This window comes from Lissotriton helveticus, chromosome 6 (assembly GCF_964261635.1).
Source record: "Lissotriton helveticus chromosome 6, aLisHel1.1, whole genome shotgun sequence".
NCBI classification, from domain to species: domain Eukaryota; kingdom Metazoa; phylum Chordata; class Amphibia; order Caudata; family Salamandridae; genus Lissotriton; species Lissotriton helveticus.
The window spans coordinates 366,166,116-366,189,762 of NC_136067.1; the positions used below are offsets into that span (position 1 = coordinate 366,166,116).

At 45.9% G+C, this 23,647-nt stretch overlaps 1 protein-coding gene across 2 annotated transcripts in view; it reads right to left on the reverse strand.

The window, feature by feature from the left end:
* LOC144761369 (uncharacterized) overlaps positions 1–23,647 on the reverse strand; it is a 510,161-nt gene that overhangs the window by 439,355 nt on the left and 47,159 nt on the right. The window contains exons 1-2 of one of the 2 annotated variants that reach the window (XM_078646783.1): positions 21,000–21,118; positions 16,782–16,837 (exon numbers count right to left, since the gene is read on the reverse strand). In XM_078646783.1, the coding sequence (XP_078502909.1) occupies positions 16,782–16,837; positions 21,000–21,039 (96 nt within the window). In that variant the 5' untranslated portion in view covers positions 21,040–21,118. Of the gene's footprint in view, positions 1–16,781; positions 16,838–20,999; positions 21,119–23,647 lie in introns of those variants that run through there. The other variant, XR_013595688.1, reaches the window with a different exon arrangement.

Sequence of the window (23,647 nt, forward strand, 5' to 3'; positions counted from 1 at the left end):
GAAGTAATTATGCCAGCCTTCTCAAATCAAATTCCAATTCATACAAAATACACACTTGCTAGAAAGTGGGCAGTAGCTCTAGCTCCTGCTTTATATAAAAATCATGTAGGATGGGATGAGGACTCCCCTCCTCACAAAATCCAGTTAAAATCGCAACCTGCTGCACAAAGGCAGTACCCAATTAAGCAAGAAGCTAAAAAACAGGTAAATGAAATACTAGATCAGCTAGAATACCAGGGGGTGATTGAAACTTGCACCTCACAAATGAACAACCCTTTGTTTCCGGTCTCCAAACCAGACAATTCATATCGTCTAGTTTTGGATTACCGACACCTTAACACATGTTGCAAAACCTTTGCAGTGCAAAACTCACACAGTGCTGCACTAATGAATAACATAGTGCGCAAAAAATACAAAACAACCTTAGACATCTCTAATGGATTCTTTTGTCAAAACATAGCACCAGAGAGCAGATATTTAACTGCATTCTCAATAAATGGCACTCAAAAACAATTCCGTCGGTTAGCCCAGGGGTACAAGAACAGCCCGGGAGTATTCTCAGCGAGAGTAACAGAATTACTACAAATATATGATGATGAAGCATTATCTTATGTCGATGACATTTACTTAACAGATGATGACTTGGATACTCACTTGAAGAGAGTGAACACCATAATACTTGGGTTCGCTGCAGAGGGTTACAAATTCAACTTTAAAAAGTCCAGAATTGCCCATCTGAAAGTCCTGTTCTTAGGATATGAATTATCAAGTGAAGGCAAAAGCCTGGCTGACAATTTCCTAGAGAAATGTGCCGTAATCCAAGCTCCTAGAACACTAAAAAACCTACAGTCAATTCTAGGCTTCCTACATTTCGGAAGAACATACATTGCAAATTACGCAGAAAGGGTTAAACCCCTTTATGATCTAATAAAACCAGATTTTAAGAAATCCAATTGGACTCAAATACACACAGAAATTCTGAGATCCTTACAAACAGACATGCTAATTAAAACAAAATTAGAAACACGTGACAATACACGCAATATTGTGATTCGAGTCATCCCAGGGAGATGCGGATTCACATACCTGACCTCTAATGAGGGAGGTAAGGTACCAATTACATTCAAATCACACCTGTACACAGATTCTGAACAAAAATTCAGTAAAAAAGAAAAAATTGTTCATGCAGTTCAAACCGCAATAGCTAGAGAAAAAGATCAAGCTGACGGTAGACATATCACAATCAGAACAGCTGAATCATCCTTTGAGGCATTAACAACACCATGTAATTTGCCAACAACACCATTGAATCCAAAGTGGATACAATGGGTGAATTCAATCACAACGGACAAAGTATACTATTATTTTGATCCAGAACTAGAAGAACTAAAAGATTTAGAATATGAAAAAACATTCCCTCTGCCAATCGACATTCTGCCTTTACGACAATACGCTTGTGTAATCTATACAAACGGACATGCTCAACCCTCCGTTTGGGGAGAACAAGCATACAACCCCACATGTGAGATTACAAAAGAAGTGTGGCGCGGAGGTAAACTGAGACCTCTATTAACAAAAACACACTCAGTAGAAACTAATTCAGAACAACAAACTGAAATAATAGCATTGAAAATGGCGCTAGATAATGCGGATCGCGAATTCCCGACACTTATAGTGTCAGATTCATATTACTGCGTCAAATCATATAACAAGGATTTGCAGACATGGATTCAAAACGGTTACAAAGATGACAGTGATGCACCAATAAAGCAGAAATTGCTCTGGGAACAAATAGCTCTTTTACAAAAAGAACTACCAAAGACTCACGTGACACACTCACTGAGTCATCAGCGTGATGGCGTTCACGTTGCAGGGAATTCATTGGCTGAAACAGCCGCAGCGGCAGCCACTAAATCGGCTCCCGTAGTTCGAGAAAAGCGTACATTAAAATACATTGACGGTGAAACAGTGCTGGCGGTGAAAACGTCATCAAAAGGCGACTGCTCAGCGTTACCGATCAACTATCCACTCAATTATACATACATAATCGATGCAAACTCCGTCCCTTTTGCTCGAATCCCTGGAGTGGGGGATAGAGTGATTCCAAACATGGACAGGAGAAAGTTGTTAATCGCAGACGCACATATGGGCGAGGGTCTCAGACACCTCAAACTGAAAGATTCTCTGGAAGAATTACAATCAAGGTACTGGTGGCCAGGCATGAGCCTGCATCACACCATGTTTGTAAAAACTGCCCAAACTGCAACAGAAATCGCAGTGGGGAGAGAAGAAGTGTAACACGGTGGAATCTGATTGCAGATAATATCACCAGTAAAGAGCATGGCTTGCGATTAACATATACAGGCTAGTTTCCACTTATAATGTAGATCCTCGGCACTCGGCTGACGTCTGGACTGTTATACAAAGATTTGCGAGTCTAAATGGCATATACGCTAAGAGCGTGCTACGTCTGACCATTGTTTTCAATCTAGCCCTCCAGCCTGAAGGGAAACATGGCCAAATGAGCATAGCACAGCGGGAATCTTCTCACTTCCTTCCTGAGGGATACGGGATGGTGTAAAGAAAAAACCAAGGCATAAAGCAATCTATAACGGAAAGGATATTAGGTTCGGGAGCTGGGTGGGTCAAACATCTAATAAGTGTCCAACGTAGTCTAAATAACTTGCCAAGAAATTCTCTGAAGGGATTCAGTCCATACGAATTATTATTCGGAACTAGGATGCTTATCTCTGACCTTGACAGTCAGACTTCAGTGGTAAAAGGAAAAAGCTTTGATATCAAAGACCGTTTGGCTATTTTACAGGACTTAAACAAAACAAGAAAAGACCTGAGCAACATAAAGTTGAAACAACAGCCAACAACCACTGAAGAACCACCACCTGTCCCAGCAAGACCTGTCTGGATTCCAAAAGTCGGGGATCTAGTCAGGGAAAAGATCGCGGTAAAGAAGGAATTTGGGCCTTCTTACAGAAAAGCAGTTCCTGTCTTGTCTGTCAACGGGACAAGATCAGTTGTACTACCGCCACTTGCTGGTAAAAAGGAGAACCGAGTTGTATCCATCGACCTGGTAAAACCACAATCATGTGGCCGATAACAAACAGTAGGCCAAGTGGACTCCCAATAAGTAGCAGAACACCAAGGTTTGCTACCAATACAGAGGTCTTAACAAAGAGGCTCATCACATTCGAAACGCCTACAGAAGAACAACAAGGACTATGCAACAATGCAATAGAACTCAGACCTCTGAAAACCCAAATAAAAACATTTAGCAGAGACACACCAATCTACAATGAAGTACCAAGTGAAAATGCAAGAAACAGAAATCCTGAAGCAATTGGAACAATTGACAGAACTGCATCCGGCTACTTCATAAACTTCGATGATTCCTCTGAAGGCTTCAGTGAATCAAAGACACAGCCATCATCAAAAACCTTTAAAGATAAAGCTAACAAACTTTTGAAACAACTGAAAGAAACATATCTGATTTCTCCATGGATTGAATTTTGGGTGGGTTTTGGTGCATTTATCCTCATACTTTGGCTCATCATGATACTAACTTTGGGACGCTTCATTGAGGGAAAATATGCTAAAATGGACACAGCAAGTCAGAAAATCAACTTGATCCTCAAACCACACACATCTTCACACGTCGAGAAAAGAGAACTTTCTTCAGCCAACTTCACAGCCAATCCTATACCGGGTGGGGTAGCATGGGACAACACTGACTATGAAATTTATGGTCCGGTCGAGATCCTGAAATATCCACACCAAATTAAGATCTCCTTGAGTGACTTTGTGAAACCGAACTCATTTGCTGATGATTGGGACTTCGAAAGCATTAATAATATGATGTCTGACTTAGTAATGTCTGCTAAATTTACCAAACATGATTATTTGCAGGGTTCTACAAATTATGATAGTATGTATTGCTATAACCACTATGGTAACCATTTTCTACATAGATCTGCACAGCCTAGAAATGTTTTAAATTATAATCAATGGGAACATTGTGCTACACCTCCAAAAGGGAGCTCAAGGACCGTTTATGACAAATATTCATATTTTTCGGGTTTTAACACAAGTAATGCTGAAACATTTTATTTTAAATTGTCGAACAAGACAGGGATGAAAACCATGATAACCAACACAAAATTGATATATTCAGACTCATTCTTTGAAAAAATGAATACTTTTGGTTTTGATTACTGGGACAAAAATGTTGAATTGAAAAGTGTTTGGGGTACAAAAGAATGGCAAGTACAGGGTATAGAATCACTGTTTAGAGCCTGCATGATCCCGGAACAAATTATATTTTTAAATGACACTGTCCAACAAACCACCTGTCTTGGCTTAGCCAAAATCAAAGACCTAAATAAACCGTCTATTCCAAAACCAGCAATGTTTAGCAACACTTCTATAGATGAAGAGATAGACGTAAACCATATATTAAACCAAAACAGAACACATCCTGATTGGAAACAGTGGTTGATCTGGCCCACAGATACTAATAACTGTCAAAACAGATTCCTGAACAAAACACAGGGGTTCAAAATGACCAGGCCAGACCCTAGATATCCTCAAAGACATCACCCAGGGATAATAACCACCTACAGTGTGGGCAAATTATGCCTTCAATGGCTACAAACTTCCACACTGGCAGAAATTAAGCAACACCTAACTTTACTTACTGATGGTGCTGACTTGCGTGATTTCATAATGGGACCACGCAAACAGCGTCAAAAGCGTTTCATAGCAGCCTCTGTATATGCAGCATACAATGAGGCCTGGAAGGTTACTCAAATTGAAACAGCAGAGAAAATACGGGAAATTGACCGTATTAATTTGGAAAAATCACTTTCTGTAGTGGACAATGGGTTAATGACTCTGTCCTCCAGAATTTTTTCTTTGGACAGCATTGTGTCTTCAGCAATCGACATATTATCGCAGGACTTACTGTTATTACAACACGGTCAGTCTCAATTGCGTTCTATTGTACAGCTTGGCTGGACGTTACAAAATCTGCGTTCAGGCTATGTGCCTTGGCGTTTAATCAACACAACGTCACTATTCCAAATCTTTAACCTTACTGATAGACAAATCAGTATGGCACAAAAGGGTGCTGATTATACAATCTTGAGCATTGAAAAACTAGAAAGATTACCAGTGACAATGTCAGAACGACCTGTCAGTGAATGGATAATACATGGGATAATTAATATTCCAATCTCAACCTTCAGGTTTCAATACTGCCAAAAATATATACAGGCTGGCATGTACGAGAAATTGGGAAAGGGGTACCTTAAAACAACATGGAACCTGCCCTATTCACATGCATGTGTCAGTAATAAAGGACAGAAAGTGTTTCTTAGTGGCAATAATTGTGCGATGTCACTAAGCGGCACGCTTCTGTGTAACGGAATTAGTTTGCATGGAGCCTGTGAAGGGAATTCATACAACCTTTCATGTCACCAGCAAGGCACACCTGCAACTGAGATAGAACCATTCTTTCAAAGACTCTATAATGGGAGTTACATTCTAATTGTAGACCGCAGATGCTGTAGTCTTATGCCCGGGACTCCTTATCTAGTAACTACGACTGCGAAGGTCAAGTGCTGTGGACGCTCATTGTTCCCCAGCTCCTTCCCAGACAGGGAGGCAAGGGCATGGCCCAATTTGAAAATTACTTCTATTCGAATAGATACTTTAAGCAGAATGAAAACAGTGCTTCTTCAGACGCCTACAAGGCTCACGTCATCAAAAGAAACGTATGATCTACAAGTCGCAAGGACGACTGCAGAGATACATACATTATTATCAACTAATTCCCCCGTACATTTCGCGGAAATCCTGAACGAAATCTTAAATATTTCTGATACCAATGGGATCTCAGGGGTATTTAAGACAGTATTTTCGATGGCATTAACACCATTCAAAGCCATACTGGGTATTTTTCCAGATTTCGTCCATTCGATTTTTGGCGGACTTCCCCTGATCCTGGGACTAATTGCAGGAATCCTATTCTTAGTCCTTATTTTTCGTTATGGCAACCCATGTCACAGACCAAACTCTCGCGACAATGGAAGAAACAATCCTAGCCATTGGATACCGGGACCGGATAACAAAAATCCTGGGACTCTCCCGGCTTAGAGACCTAAACATGACTTGGTTTCTATCATTTCGACCAATGTGGCAAAGATGTGTTTTACCTGTACTAAGGTGTCTGCTATGCGGAGAAGAATGCGTGTTAGACACCTGTCTGACGCTACAATCGGATGCGCCAATGGATGCAGAAACATTGTTGAGCCCGATAAAGGTTCATGCTTTGTGCTGCCCTCAAAGGCTGCCAATCCTGATGACGGCATTCGTGGAAGCTTCACCACTACGACTGAGGGGTAGTGAAGTTCAAGATGAAAGCAGCATCGATCAGGTACGACCTTCTGTCAGCAATATGAATCAGAATGTCAATGGAGACAATCATGCGCATGACTGCATGATTACACCTATTTCCGAGTTAGTGGAACTTTCCCAGGAAGCTGTTGACAGTTTTTTCGAAAGCCTAAATGATATGATGTTCTCACCCGAACAGAAATAGAGACTTTTTGAGCAAGCTCGCACTCGGCGTTCCCTGAATTTGGCCTTCAACTTTAAAAATAAAGTCACATGAACAATTTTTCTTCCAGTTCACGGACAGCAATTTTTAGCAGCTCCAACTTAATTTTTACAATTTTTCGGGACACTATCTTCTGCTTAAAGTAAGAAACTATTCCTAGAGAACTAAGATTTCTATTTTTAGATACTTTATAGACATTAGCTGCCCGCTGGTATGTTCACATATATTTTATTCTGTGATGGAATGGTCTCGAAACTTTTTTCTGTATTTAAGAAGCCATTTCATGTGTAATTTCTCATATACCAAATAAGCAATAATGTATACAAATGCCTGATTACTTTGGCATTATTATACAGCTTGAGTGCATACAATTTATATGACTGCAATTTTCCGTATATTTGAAAATTTCGAAATGCATTTATGTATTTTGGGGTGGTAAGGTATACACACTACTCTATAGTATGTTGTACTATGTTATACTATGCCTAGATTAGTAAATATGTCCATAGTTAGCGTGGAGTGGGTGTCATGTATTCCTATAGGTTCTGAATCGATCCCCCTATTCCTGACCCTATTCTAGTTAAACTAACCAACAAGTTAACTAGCAGTCAGCCCATGAGGCAAGGAAACCCCCATGATGCAGATACCGTTATCTGACGCAGTCACACTACGGCACAGGAACGTGTTATCTGATTAGGTCATAACGCTTGAGATCTAATTAGACAAGCGATATTCCTCCAGCCCCTGATAAGGCATACGGAGTTCTCATAACAAATCAAACCTATGACAACCTGGAAAATCCGTGCGGCCATTGTTTTGATTTCACCGAGAACTTCAGCGAAAGAATGTGCTAACGAGCAAGTCGTATGACATCTTTATTGACGTATCTATGTCCATCCTTACGTCAATCTCGGCACCTTAAAGGTATAAATATTACCGATCTTGCCCTATGCAAAACACACGCGTGGTGACGAGACGGAGCAGCCATACTTGCCGAAGCCCAGAGCAGAGCAGACCCCGCTGGCAGCAGCCCCGCCTTTCTGACGCGCTGAGAGAAGCTGCTTTCTCCTGCCGAGAGACCCAGCACCGGCGCTTCCGGGTAGCCCTCGCAGGCAGCCTGGAATATCGAGAGCAGAGAAAGAGATACCATTCCTCATTCATCCTAACTTCCAGGTACAGAACTGAATAACCCCTCACAGAGAATTCTTTAGCTATTCACTTGGCAAAATCAAACTTAACTTAAACTGTAACTTTCTATTCCCGCCCACGTATTAGGCTTAGGTCAGGTACACGGGGTAGGCGTATTTAGAAACACCAGTTGAGTACGTTTAGTCAAATGTATATATGTATGTAATCTATTTTAATCATTTTAAACATCATATGGCTTAGAAACCATATCAATGTTTTTACAGTATTATTTTATACTATTGCTTTTAATGTATGCACTTTACTTAACTATAAGTATTGCAATAATATCGATCCATTTCTCTTGTATGAGAAAAGAGACTGATCAATAAATAACACCTTTTTATTGAACACGCCCGTCTCTTCCTTTTCTCTACATTCTGATGAGACTAAGAATGCACGTACTGACTGAGTAAAATAAATTGCCTTTTGTTCACACGACTCTCGAGATTTACTCTTGATTAGGGGAGAGCAAAGTTGTCATGTTCTATGGTTGTCAGAAACTAAATCCCTTCTTGTCTAATCAGGGAAGTTAAGTCCTCCTTGAACATTCGAGAAAGTTTCTAGTGAACTCTGAGCTAAGCTGGCAAACCCAAAACTTTAAGTCTAGTATCGACAGTAGTAGACCTAGTTAACGTCTGGTCTAGGCCTTTACTGCTGTAGGTATTATTCCAATGCGCAGAGCCTATTGGGATGATAGGAGCTACACTACACGGGAACACAACGAGAACGATGATACCACCCGGGCGACGCAATGGGCAGCCCTGAAGGCGGTGCTCCGGGGTGAGTTTATCTCCATCTCATCGGCGGAGAATAGGGATAGACAACGTAAGAGGGACGAACTTACTAGTACGGTTCGAGAGCTAGAACAGGTGCACCAGAGGACAGGGGCCCCCAGAATCTGGAGGCAACTCAAGGCGGCGCGGAAGCTTCTTTCCGCGCTGGACATGGACAGGGCGGAATATGCAGCGCTGCGCCTAAAGCACGCATACTATACTGGCGGCGACCGCTGTGGCCGGTTGCTGGCGAATAAACTAAGAGTGCGACACCAGCTCCAGAAGGTCAAGGAACTGTCCATACCCGGAGGTGGGTTGGCCACTGAGGACAGCCAGATAGCGGACGGCTTCCGTCGATACTATGCGGACCTCTACGCCGGTGAACCTCCCTCGGCCGAGACTGATTACCTCGCATCGGTCGACCTTCCGGTACTCACACCGGGACAAGCGGAACACCTGGACCGGGATATCCGCCCGGAGGAGGTGATCGGGGCTATCTCCCGACTCAAACATGGGAAGGCCCCGGGGCCCGACGGTTACACTCCGCTCTTCTACAAAACATTCTGCCCTGAGCTAGCTCCGCTGCTGACGCGACTCTTTAACTCCTTTGCAGAGCCTGGGGCTATCCCCCCGGATCTACTGAGGGCGACGGTGTCGGTTATTCCCAAACCGGGGAAGACCCGCACCGACTGTGCATCCTATAGGCCGATCTCGCTGCTCAATGTAGACCTCAAGCTCTACACCGGGATTCTGGCGGCACGTTTGGCGCCTCATCTGCCGGGATTGGTGGACCCGGATCAGGCCGGGTTTGTTCCGGGCCGGCAGACGGTGGACAACACCAAAAGGGTGGTCCACGTTTTGGAGAAAGCCTCTCGGATCCCCGGGGAGCGCATGCTGCTTTCGGTGGACGCGGAGAAGGCGTTCGATCGTGTGCATTGGCCCTACCTTGAGAAGGTTCTTTGCAAACTAGGGTTGGGTGAGAAGTTTCGCACCCTCATACTTAACTGTTACAAGTCTCCTACTGCGACTGTGAGGGTCAATGGTTGCAATTCGGGCCGCTTCGCAATAGAACGGGGAACCAGACAGGGGTGCCCCCTGTCCCCACTGCTCTTCGCTCTGTACATGGAGCCGTTTGCCCAGAGGATTAGACAAAACCCAGGGGTGACAGGTGTCAGGATGGGTGGCTACATTCACACCATTAGCCTATATGCGGATGACGTGATCTTTATGCTTGACAACCCGAAGGAAGCACTCCCTGCTTGTCTTGCTGAGTTGGACGCTTTTGCGGCTGTGGCGGGGTTTAAAATGAATATGAGGAAGTCTGCGGCCCTTGACATCTCGCTCGCCTCTGCTACCAGGCTTGAGCTACAGGGACGTTTCCCCATGCAGTGGTCTGGAGATCTGATCCCATACCTGGGGGTACTGCTGGCACCATCCCTGCCTGCCATGGTTACGGCTAACTATGCGGCCTTAGGGAACAAAATGAAGGAGGAGTTGCTCCGGTGGAGCAAAGGTACGCTATCGCTGCTGGGTCGCATCGCTGCAGTGAAAATGACTCTCCTGCCGCAGGTGCTGTACCTGTTCCGGGCTTTGCCGTTACAGCCGCCGAAAGGGTGGATACGACAGGCCCAGGCCGACATCGCACGATTTGTTTGGCAGGGTCGTAAACCTAGACTCCGGAGAGCCCTTTCCACACTGGCGCCCGAGTCCAGGGGCCTGGGCATTCCGGACTTGCACAAGTACTACCAGGCGGCGCAGTTGCGATACTTGGTTGAGTGGAGTAAATGGGAATCGGACAGGCACTGGCTGTTTCAGGATCAGGCGGTGGCGGGCAGGACTTTGCAAGAGATACCCTTCCTGCGCAGACAACATAGGCCCCCCAATCTCTATGCGTCCTTTGTCACGCAGACCACGCTCCGTGTTTGGGATGCCGTGAGTGCTCGACATGAACTTACCACCTTCCCGTCGCCGCTTACTCCCTTGGTGGGAAATCCTGACTTCCGGCCCGGAACAGAACCTGGAGCGTTCTCGCTCTGGCAGGCAGCTAGATGCTGTGCATTGTTTCATATTTATGGCCCGGAGGGCGCTGTGTCATTCGCTGACTTGCGCAGGGAATACCACTTACCCGAGACGGAGCGTATGCGATACATGCAAGTCCGCCACTGGGCGCTACAGCCGCAGGTACGGGACTTGGCTGAACGGAAACTCACTCCATACGAGCTGTGGCTTGCGACGCGTTCTTCAGACGCCAAGCTCATCTCGGATATTTACCGGCTCCTACAACCCCCCCCCCACCACTTTTATAGCCCCGGGAGGGCTCGCTGGGAGCGGGAGCTGGGGAGGGCGCTGAGTCACAAGGAATGGGACGACATCTCATATCGAGCACGGCACTCAGCTTACCACACTGGGCTCACGGAGACCTTTACAAAGGTATCCACGTACTGGTACTACACGCCTCAGAGGCTGCACGACATGAACCATCACATACAGGACACCTGCTGGCGCGAATGTGGGCAGACAGGTACACTCACGCACATTTTATGGGATTGCCCGTTGCTGGGTCCGTACTGGCGGGAGGTCTTGGATGAACTAGACCAGTGCTTTGAGATAGAATTGCCACGCCTTCCCGCCTATGTTTTACTAGGGTTACCCAATGGCCTGATGTACCCACTACGATCTAGGAGGGGCAGACAAATAGCGATCGCTCTAGGATCGGCGATCCAGAACATACTTATATACTGGCGCACCACCACCCTTCCCACTATCACGGGCTGGTTGCATAGGTTATGGCACGTTCTGGGGCTGGAAAAGATGTCCCTCACGGTGGCAGGGGAGGTAGACAGATTTGATGACCTGTGGCAGCCTTTTGGTGTCCTGTTAAGGGAGAGGTGTGGCGCCGCGGCCAGGGCGACTGACGCTGGAATCTGGGGACCACGGTTCGATCCCCGGCTCCGGCGGCAGGTTAGCCCAGCACCATGTGACTCTGGGCAATAGCTCGCTTAATCTCCCCGACGGCCCCCAGCGCCTAGAGACCCTTACGGGTGATTGTGCGCTTTACAAATGTGGACTTTTTTTTTTTACTTTTGCAATCAGAGTTCAAAGAGATCACCTGTCCACGTTATCTCAGGCTGCTGCGGCTGACCACCCCGATTTCCTAATCGGTGAGAGGGGGAGGGTGGGGTATGCGCGGGGTTCCTTTAGGAACGTGTGGGTGTTGATGGACATTTACTCAGGCACAGGGAGGGTTGGGGGGGAGTTTGGGTGGGGAGGGAGTTGGGGGGGGTGTTTTGGTTTTGGAATGAGTACGTCATGCCACTCACGCTCTTGTTGGGGCTCTGCAGATGCTTAGCTAGTCATATCCTAATGCTGATGGCGTTTCTGACGAGAGTCTCTGCAGTACATTATCAAGATAACTGTATTCCTTGTATGTATTGTTTTTCCTTGTTGCTGAAACTGTAATAAAATACTTTAAACCTAATAGTACTCTAATTGTATGTATCAATAAAGATTGTCTCTCACAATGAATTAGCTTATATATTAGGGTTGTAAAAGGTATGTGACCATTAGAGTACTCTGGACTCAATCACCCTGTGTCTCTCCAACTTGTTTTAATGCTAGTAAGTCGCAATACCTAAATCATTGTATTCCTTTGTGTCACATATATTTTATGCATCATTCGTTTTTTGGCCAATCACTTATTTTTCAGCTATGAAGCTACGCATGCTGGAACCAAATGCTTGTAAAAAATGTATTCTATACATGATAATATATCGTGTAATAGGGGGCGGACACCAGGTTACAAAGTAACCCACGGAATTTCATCGTTCAGTCCCTGACTGTCTGTCTTAAATTTGAATATCCATATTTGTTCCTTGACAAACAAAAACTTGCTGATGTCACTGACATGTGGCGGAACAAAAGGTTGTTCAAGGACAATCCATGTCATATCTTCGGCTTTATGTTTCAAATTCCGGAAATGATTTGTCATACGTTGATTGTTTGTTGCACCGAATCGTGCTCTTATGTTCACTTATTCTTAGTTTGATTTTCCGTGTCGTCATGCCAATATATCTCAAGGAGCATGGACACGTGATCATATAGATGACCCTTTCTGAGTTGCAATTAGTATGTCTCTTCAGATTCCAAGGCCTCCCAGTACCTATATCAACTGATTTAGTTGTATTTGTTTGGGGACACGCAGTACAAGACCCACAAGCATAATGGCCTTGGACCGAAGGGAGTCCCCAAAGTGTATTCACAGAGTCATGTCGTGGGGTTCTTGGTCTCATATGGACTAGACAATCTCGCAGACTAGTTCCCCTCTTGAATGAGAAAAGAGGAGGAGGAACAGACTCATTCCCCACATTCAGAATCTTCCAATGTCTACGCACTGATCATTGTACTTGGTTGGATAATGTGCTAAATGTATTCACGAAAGTTAGACTCTGTAAAGGTTGTTTGGCCGTTGGTAAATCAAGCAACGCATCACGATTATTGTTCGAGGCCCTTTTCTTGGCTTGGCGCACTAAACGTGAGGGATAATCACGATTCTGGAGTTGGTGAAAAAGCGCCCTAGCATGTACTTCAAAGTCTTTCTTCTCTAAGCAATTCCTACGTACCCGTAGGAATTGATTAATTAGTAAATTTTCCCGAAGTGTCTTGGGATGATGGCTCCCAAAGCTTAGTAGAGCATTCTTTGCCATTGGTTTCTTGTAGAGTTTGCTCCCAAGTTTCCCTTGTGTTGGGAAGATCAAGATGTCTAAAAAGTAAAGTTCTAGTTTATTGTATTCAACTGTAAATTTAAGAAATCTGTTCTGGGCATTGAGCCAGATCTGGAAGTCAAGGATAGTGGTAGGAGACCCTCTCCAGACGACAAAAATGTCATCTATATGTCTCTTCCACAGCAACACTTAGTGTTGAAAAGGGTTGCTGTGGACAAGGACGCACTCTTGTTCAAACACGTGAATGTAGAGATTGGCCAGACTCGGCGCAAAAATGCTGCCCATAGATGTTCCAGAGATTTGCAAAAAGATGGTGTCCTCAAATCTAAAAAAGTTTTCGGTCATGGCCAATCTCGCACACTCCATGATGAAGTGTACTGGTGTGATACTGTTTAAGTCCCTCGTCTCCAAAAGGCCTCTTATTACCTCCAGAGTTTCTTCCTGTGGAATACAGGTATAAAGTGATTCCACATCGAAACTGACTAAATAGTCAGTCTCGATATCAAAATCAATCGCTGGAATAACCTCAGGATATTCTTAGTGTCCTGTAAATAACTCAGCATCTCCTTGACTAAAGGCCTGAGAAAATGATTTGCATATAGCCATGTCTGAACTGGGGTGGCAGAGTGGGCTAAAGAACGGTGATGGATCAAACCCAGATCTTTTGACTGGGTGTGAGTGTTTGATTGGTTCAGATGCTCCGTCCATCACCACCCCCTTTTGTACCGCTTTGGCCACCATAAGTGTGGCAGAGTATGCTCAGACGTGAGTCCCTTGCTCACTTTGCCACTGGATTCAAGCAAGCCGGGCTGAAGACGGCTGGAATGCCAGAAACCGGTCCTCGGAAGCTTGTTTCCAGTCCAGGGAAGGCATGGCTTGGCAGTTCGGGCTGGACTGTTCCCATGAGGCACAGGGTCAGACTGATTTGCATATAGCCATGTCTGAACTGGGGTGGCAGAGTGGGCTAAAGAACGGTGATGGATCAAACCCAGATCTTTTGACTGGGTGTGAGTGTTTGATTGGTTCAGATGCTCCGTCCATCACCACCCCCTTTTGTACTGAGAAAATGATCGACAAAAGTCGACAATGGTTCTAAAAGAGACCCAATGCCCAAGATAATCGGCCGGCCAGATGGTGGCCTTTGGGTTTTGTGACTCTTAGGTAAGACGTAGACGTATGGCATGGTGGGATGACTCGTAATCAAAAACTGTGCTTCCTGTGCAGTTATCCACCCTTCTGCTTTTTCTTCTTCCACAAGATACCTTATCTCTGTGTTAATCTGGGCGTCGGATCAGCGGTCAGTGACCGGTATGATTTCGTATCCCCCAACTGTCTCAAACATTCTGTGCAGTAGGCTTCAGTGTCTAGAATTTCCGTGGCTCCCCCTTTATCGGCGGGTTTGATCGTTATTGAATTATCATTAGCCAAAGTATTCATGGAAGATTTTTCTGTTGCCGAGATGTTCTGAAAGGTGGAGGACTTAGAGTCACATAAAGCCATCACATCATGAGTTACTGCTTTTTCGAAGACCTGAATTTGTGATGGAACCGGATGTGTCACAGGGCTAAAAGTGGAAGGCACTTTCAAGCCAGTGTTGATCGTAAGTGTTTCTAGGGACCCTAGTTCCGTCTCACCTACTGTAGATTTAAAAAAGAAATGTAGGTGGATCTTCCGGAATTTTTTTTCGAGTTCACATCTTAGTTGGAAAGGGTTACCTTTATTGGTGGGAACAAAGCCCAACCCTTTATTTAGTACCAACCATTCATCCTCTGTCAGAACACGGGAGCTCAAATTGACTACTAAGTCGTCCTGTCCGTGCTTGTTCTGGGTGTCTGCTGTTGACCCCATCTGCTCCGTGTATTGGGGAATGTTTGTTCCGCACCCCAGTGTACCTGAGGCTGGGATCTTCTGCCTCGGTTGCGTCCACGGCCCTGTCCTAAAAAAGGCTGATTTTCAAAAAACTGTGGATGTGATGGAAACTGAGGAAATTGTGGCTAGGCCCATGGGCCACCATGGTCCCTGATGTTGATATGGACCTTGTATACCTCTCTTTCAGTTAAATCTATTCGGTTGGCCTCTACCCCTATAGTTAGGTGTATTAGCGTTTGAAGTATCTGAATCACTAGAGCCCTGATCAGAATCAGATGCAGAGTAGTTTGAACCATATCGCTTGCCCCTTTTATTATATTCTGGGGGTGTGTATGTATCACTAGTGAAGGGATAGATTTTGGTCCGCGAAAAACGAGCCAGATCCTTTTTAAACTTCTCAATCTTGGTCAGAAGGATATTCTCCTTACAATCTTTATTAGATTTGTTGGTCTCCTCCATGTTCTTTTTAAATAGGGTGCTGGATATGGTCGTCTTAATTTGCCCTTCTAGGATCTGTATTTCAATTAAGATCGCATCTGCTACCCTTTTAGCCGTGCTAATAATTAAGATCAGCCAATCGCGTGTACATCGCCATGCAATCAGCAACCAATCCCTTAGGAAATCTTTATCAGTCAAGAATAATCTTGGGGTGTTTGTGACAATCAGACCTGTAGGTGCACATTTACCTCGTAAATATTCTGCCATCACTATTTCATGAATAGTGGTGCGAGAGTGAGTCGTTTTCAAATTGGACAATGTTAACCAGTCATCTTGTATATTAGTCTGTACCTCAGGCAACACATCTAAGATACTAGGGTTCTCCAAGAGTATTGGATTCAATACATCATCATCAAAAGCAAGACCTGCAAAGTCAGCCATGTTCAAGGAGCAAGGACAGAAAGCAAGGTGCGCGAAACCGTATTCTTCCAAATTAAAGAATAACTATCAAAAACAGGGACCGGCAGCCGTAGCTGCTCTAACTTACATACACTGAACTTTCAATAAAAGGGTCCTAGGGAAATATTTAAAGACCAGGTAGTATTTAATCCCCAATCTACCACTGAAAAAGCACCAAGAAACCTACTGGTCCAAGAACCATGAGACATACTATGACAGAGACACTAGAATGTCTAGGCCAAAAAACAAAACATGCTTCTAGTAAAAAAGAATCCCATCAGCCCACATGCGTGGCTACACTTCGTCATCTGGGATTCATCGTTGGTTGCACCATTAGTGTGTCCAACAGAGAATGATGTAAAAACTAATCTTGTTTTGTACCCCAGTGATCGGTCCAGCCACTCACCAGTCTTGATCAGTGGTGCTGAAGGTTTGCAGTGCAAAAAGGGTGAAAGTGAAGTGCAAAATTTAAAATTGACTACTAGGGTAGTGCCAGCAGCTTTAATAAACACAATCCCTGTGTCAACTCTAAAAACAGAGCGCTAACAGTTTGAAAAAATAACTGTCAAATGCGGTATAAAGTCAGGTCTACATGTTTCAGCCAACAGGCTTTCGTCAGGACCAAATGTAGATAACGCTACAGCAAAAATGTGAAAACAATATACTATTGACAAATCAAATGGTTGGTGCAATACAGCCTACCATATCCTGTAGCTCCCAACAAGTGAGCGAACCAAACAGGAACCTTGGATTCATTCCTACAAAAGAATATAAAATGTTTTGAATTATAAAGTGTTTGAATTAGAACACATCTTTTCTCGGCCTAGAACATCCAAGAACTCTGTTCCTCCATGTCTCTCATACATTTGTATACATATACACCCACATTGGCTATATTGTCTAAGTAACCATTCATGTGTAGCACTTATGATTAACAAAATAATGCACTCACCCAACTTTCAGTGGAAGTACTCCTCACCTCTCCTGGCGACTGCTCAGGGAATGAGGCCCGCTCTAAAAATAGGTAAACAACACAAATCTCACACAGAGTGACTATCTCTGAGGGAATGTTTCCATATTCATTTTTCTTACTAGAAGCATGATTTGTTTTTTTGGTTTTTGGCCTAGACATTCTAGTGTCTCTGTCATAGTATGTCTCATGAGTCATTTAGAGACTCACAGGGTGTCAACCACAGGACAACATCAGGGTCGAGGCCATATAAAGTAGGTTCTGGTCAGCTGGGTACTTCCAAAAAAAGGGCTCTTGCAGCTCGATGTCTCCCTTTGGCCACACAGGAGATCGACCAACTGAGTCCACTTGGCATTCACTTATTTGTCCTTGATACAAGAGGGAGTAAATCCAGTCAGTCCGAGGTCCTCTAAGATCACAGACAACAGGTCCAATCCTCTTCTGATCTTTCACAGGTCCAGAAAGGGTTCTGAAAATGAGTGCCTAAAGATTTCCCATTCATGCGAACATAAACTAATGAACTGGGTAATTCCTCGCCCATTCCTAACCAATGGGGTAAAAGTTCCCATGTGCAGATCTACCTACTTTTGCAGTAGCTCTTGATTGGGAAACATCGTTTACAAGGCGGTGTTTACACCGCACTACCTTTACAACTATGCCATTACAACGCAAGTCGTTACTACGACTTGCGCTGGATGGCGCTGTTGGATAAGGAATATTGTAATTTTATATTCCAACACCTTCCCTACTGTTACGTGGGCTGGTGTTGGAATATAAAATTATAATAATCCTCAATCCACGCACACCAACGCAAGTCGTTGTAACGCTTGCGTTGTAATGGCAGCGTTGTAAAGTACCGCGATCTAAAAGATCGCGTTGTCCTGACATACATCCTCCTGATTACCATGCTACAATGAGGCCAACAATGCAGTGGGTCAGGGCAAAACCAAGATGGTAAAAAAAAAATCTTTGATGACACTCAATTTGGGCACTGAGCTGGGAGTGTGTGCGGGGAGTATTCTATGATAATTCTAGTGTCTTCCCACATCAAACACTAACATCCAGTTTGAAGCCGGACCGTACCCACATAAAACCAAGAGACAGAAGTCTAGAACGACAAAAGCAGGGTGCTTCTGCAACCAGACAGGGAATCCACAAGAATTGACTTGGCAACCTGTCCTCTCTTTTTCAAGAATGCCCCAGGTGGTACAAGTGGCTCATCAAACCCGTCTAGCAGGATTCGACACAGATATAGTTCAGAGGAATCATCTCTGCCATTCAGGTCAGCCTACTGTTTGCTCATGGAAGCTATTTAACACCTAGTCAAACTGAGCACAGGCTGCTAGCTGGCAGAGGTTCATGCTTATTAACTATCGGTTCAGCGCCTTGAGACCCTCATAGGTGAGTACCCGTGCTTTACAAACTCCTGATTGATTGATTGATTATAAATCCAGCTAATGAAACTGCATATCAAGGTCAAGAAAATCCAAGCATACTTTTACAAAAAAAAAGAAAATCCAAGCTTAACCCTGTAGGCAGGGCCAGACTGGGAACCAAAACCAGCCCTGGCAAAGTGCTCGGCCAGCCCCCCAGGGGGGTTGGGATGCGACCGAGCTCTTTGCCAGGGCCTGTTTTCGACGATTTAGTTACAGGGCCGGTTATGTTGCCCTAAGTGGGAAGGGTATGCCCAGATGTGGGTCCCGTGCACACTACACCACTGGATTCAAGCTAGCCTGGCTGATGAAAGGTAATGCACTGAAACCGGTCCCAGGATGCTAGTTTCTGATCCTGGGAATGACAGGCTTGGCAGTTCGGGCTGGACTGTTCCCACAAGGAACAGGGTCAAGACTGATTTGCACATGACTAGGTTCAAAACTGGGGTGGCGTGGTGAGCAGAAAACGGCAGGTAAAACGGCGATAAAGGGCTTGATAATATGCTCTATGGAATTCCAATTGAAACCCATGTTAGATGTGAAGGACGTCTAACCTGAGCTTCAATTGGAATACCATATAGCATATTATCAAGCCCATTATCGCCGTTTTAGCGGCAGTTTTCTGCCACTAAAGCGGCGATAATTTTATCGCCTATCTTTATAATATGCCCCCAGATCGTTGTGACTGGGGATGAATGTTTGCAACGTCTGTCCGTCGTTTCTTTTGCATCTGTTTTGTGAATGTGGCACATGTATACATTCCAAACTGCTTTTGTCTGTGAAAATTATTTACTAAGGGACAAACATTAATTATGACACAAAGCAAAGCAGAAACCAATGTTACAGCATCACTCAAGGGGAAAAATGCAGGACAGAGCAATATTTATTAAAAATTGCATGCTGCTGTTGTCATTCCTTGAACCGGTGCCCAAACAAGCTACCTAGTGTCATGCATAACCTTTGCAACATGGCGCAAAGGGGTGTGCATGTGATGTCTAGCTGAGGATTTGTACTTGAAACATACGCTTCCACTTCAAAATTCTATGCATAGACACAAATTGAATGTCTGCTGTACAGTATAGTACACACACAAAGAATGAATTTTTAGAGAAATAAAAACACTTCTCTAAGTTAGCGCCTGCTTCAAGGAGGTAAAGCTCAATATGCAAAATCTTCGTAGATAAAACTTTTTGTCAAAAAGTATAGGTGGTTGCAATGTCTGCCCAAGTTACATCCTTATAAAGCTCCCAGCAAAGTAGCGAGCAGCGCCATTTGAATGAGAAAAGAGCACCTTTACATTGCAAAATAACTTTTGCTCAGCAAAGCATATTCTTTGCTCCTCTTGTGTAACTCTGCACAGTCATGGTAAATCTAGCCCTGCATGTTTTACATCAGTGCACACATGTTTCTTAGAGTAATTTTGTCAACTACGGGGAGAGTATGATTTCTCTATAAAAAAAGCTTGGGGTTCTCACAATCAAGTGCTGAACTACCATTTTGAATAGTGCTAGCACAAAAACACGAAGGGGCAGATTTACAAGCCCCTTGCGCCTCTTTTAGCCACCAATGCGTCACTTTTGTGACGCAGCAGCGGCGCAAAGCCAGCACCATGCTGCGGGGTACTTACAACGTGACGCATCTGGGAGATGCGTCTCGTTGTAAAGCCCTGCGCCACAAGAAGGCATTCCTGCACGGGGGGGGCGTTCCAGTGCAGGAACGCCTCCTAAAAGTGGCTGAGTGAAAACTACAACATTTCACTCTGTCACTTTTAGGGCCAAGCTGTGTCAAAACCCTGTGCCTGCTTGAAGCAGCATGTTAGAGATAGGGCACCCCCGAGCCTTGCTGAAGCTGCGTCGCGCTTGCGACGCAACTCCGGCAATGCGCGCATTTATGCCGGGGATGCGTCACGCATCTGCCTATCCGAGCGCCACGGTGCGCCGCATTCTAAACGCGGCGCATCAGTAGTGGCGCATGAGTGGGCAGATGCGTTGCAACTCTTCAAGCGCATCTCTGATGATTAGCAGAGATGTGCCAGAAGTCGTAAATCTGCCCCCAAAAAGACAGGAAAAGTTGCGGACAGTAGGGGGCAGATTTACAAGACCCTTGCGCCACTTTTACATCATTTTTAACATGGGAAAAGTGATGGCAAAAGTAGCGCAACGGGCGTGAAAATCTGCCCCTTAAGAGCCTGCACAGACCAGCGCAGATATTGACAGAGTACACCTGAAACTACTCAAAGAACTGGCGTATTTCCCTCCCTATTTAAAGGATCAAAGATAACACACAAAAGAAAAATACTGCAAACTATCAGGCTTTGACGGCTCGGGAATGAATCGTGCACTATTGTATTCCACCGTCAGCAGTGAAGGTGCAGTTCCATAGGCCGTCACTAGATGTCCCCGTGGCTCCGCAGGGACACCTTGGGACAGCCTGCGGTACTGCACCCTTTTGCATCCACATTGCATTTTGTTTTCTCCGGGGCTTCAGTTCAATTAAAAAACATTTTTTTGTTTCTACCTGGCCTCGTGACGTAAGAACAAAACAGAAATGACTCCATGTCCGTGCTCGCAGAGCTCCCAGAGGGGTCTCATGTCGTATGACCTGTAATGCTTCCACGAAACCAGTTCTGCTGTTTCCTGCGAACATAAAAACGGGTCTGTAAATTGAATGCGCCCTCAGCTTAACGCTCTACTTAACCTTACCTAGACATTGCATGGAGGTATAAAATCAGCCACATTTTCGGGGGCCGCTATCGAACCAACGAGCTGTTCAATTACTTCCCGGTGACATGATATGGAGCATGCCCTCCACACGTTGCAATGGTGCACTTCCGGGTGGTTTATTTGCGAAAAGTTGCGTCGATTTAACTTCCGAGTCAGGAGTGGCGAAATGTGAACCATGTGTGCGCGCGGGGACTTCCTGTGTTGGGGGGGAGGAGGGACCTGTTCCCTTTTACCAAAGTGATGCAGTACCGCAGGCTGCCAATAGATGTCCCTGTGGGGCTCGCCAGGTCAATCAATATACTTCCAGTAGTGTTGCACTACCACTGTTGAAGATGTCATACAATCAGTGGTCGAAGTGGGGTATAACAAGTAGGGGAACTGTGGGTGGAGAATCAGGGGGCGGGAATAACCGAAGATTGGATCAGTGGGCGGAGTCAGGGGTGTGGCTAGAAATCGCAAAACATACCAATTCTATGTCAGGACGGAGGCGAGGATTATGCAGTCCTTCTCTTTATTAATACAGCAATTCAAAGAAAAAATAGTCAAACAAATACGTCGAACCACAACTCCCATGAGCACATGGGGAACAGTGTCCATAGCAACCGCCAGCCAATGATGTCGCCATCCGATGTATGACTAGCCGTGACGTCCCTTCCTCTTCCTCTTTCTTCTCTGCTTCGTCAGTTAAGTCACTATCTTTTCCTCTCGGACGCATTGTATTTTATCGATTGTGAGCTTTGCTAATTGTTTGCCTGTGCAATTGCGCTGTTTCCATTGTGCGCTTTTTTCCCCAGTTTACCCTCGGCAGCCGACGGGCGTCAGGCGCTGCCTGCGCCGTCTCTGCCGACTTAACGTGGACTGTTGCGAAGCGCGTCCTCGCGCTTCCTCGGCTCTGTGGGGCGCCACCGGCGGAGGGAAGGCTGCGCTCGCGGTGCTCTCTCTTTTAGGTGGGCGCGCTGAGGCGGTTTGTTGCTGCCCTCACCAACCCTCGCCCAGACACCGGCTCGGTGCATTTCATCGCGCTGTGTGCGCGACGCCACCTAGTGGCGGTTTGTAGATACCGCACCTGATTTATTAACAGATAAGCTGTCAGGGCACCGGCGAGGGGGCTGCCTTTTGGGATTTTAGGTTTAAGGCGTTTCTTGTGCCCACACCCTCAAAGAATGCAGTCTACTGGGCAGTCTGACCCCCCCCCATTCAGGAGGTGGAGGAATCGTGCTGCACCCAACCCCTGCCACCGGCGGTTGGTCGCGCGCTTTCACAGGCACTGGACACGGTGCTGGCGCCCCTGCGGGAACGAGTGGCTGCCCTCACCCAGAGTATCCCCGGGGTGTTTGGTACCGCAGTGCCTGTTGACCGCGGCACAAAGGTGCGCCAGGGGGAGGGAAAAAGTCAGTGAAGCGTCACGCGGGGCACCTGGAGGAGTTCGATCGCTTGAGGGACTCCTTCCGCAAGAGTGCGCGAACGCTAAAGCATGTACCCTGCCGGGAGGGCTTCTACCCCGGAGATGATGGCGATGAGATCGCCCTGGACTCGGACCATGAGGATGGTTTCCCCGTGGAGGGAGAGGGTGTTACGGAGGATAAAGTCTCCTCGGAGGACGAAGATGAATACACTGGGCGGCCCTGGCGCCCGACGTCCCAATCTTCGGGTTCCATGGAAGGGGAGGACAAAACTCCCGATATGTTTGATCCGACCAAAATCTATCACCCTAGATCGTCGGAATGGACCCCTGACCCCAAAGTAGCAACGTATGTGGCGGGGAAGATTCGTCAACCCCTGGAGAAAGAGGTCCGGGCCCGCATGCGGGGTGAATGCCCTCGTCCAAAGCTGGAGGGCAGAGTGGCTTCCACTCCGGACATCGATGAGAAACTTTACGCGTTCTTCACAAAATTTATGAAGGACCCTAGGAAGGGCATAGATCGTTCCTGGCGCAACTGCCAGGATAAGCTCTTGGACGCCGTGGGCCCCATGACCCAGATTATCCAGTTAGCCGAAAGGGCCAAGGACTCGGGGACGGCGATGTCCACGGAGGTCGTGGCAGGTTGGGCGCAGCGAGCGCTATGCTTCCTGGGCAACGCAAACTGTGCGTTGGCTGCGGAGCGTAGGAGATCTCTCCTAATCAAGATAGATCCTAAACTGGGGGATCTGGCCACATCGGAGGCAGGGCCCATTGCACAAGGCAAGTTATTTGGTGAGCCCTTTATTAAGGAGCTAAATAAATTCGTCACCACTTTCTCGGCGCTGGACAGGGCGCAGACGTCCATCAAAAAGATTTTCCCTGGACGGGTTTTTGCTGGGGCCGGAAGAGGACGGGGTCGCTCCTCCGGCCGCCAGTTCCAGCAAGGCCCTAATAATAACAAGAACCAGCAGCGGCGCAACAACGGCTGGAATGATGGCCAACAGGGAAACTTCTATCCCTCTAGAGGTGCCGGCAAAGGA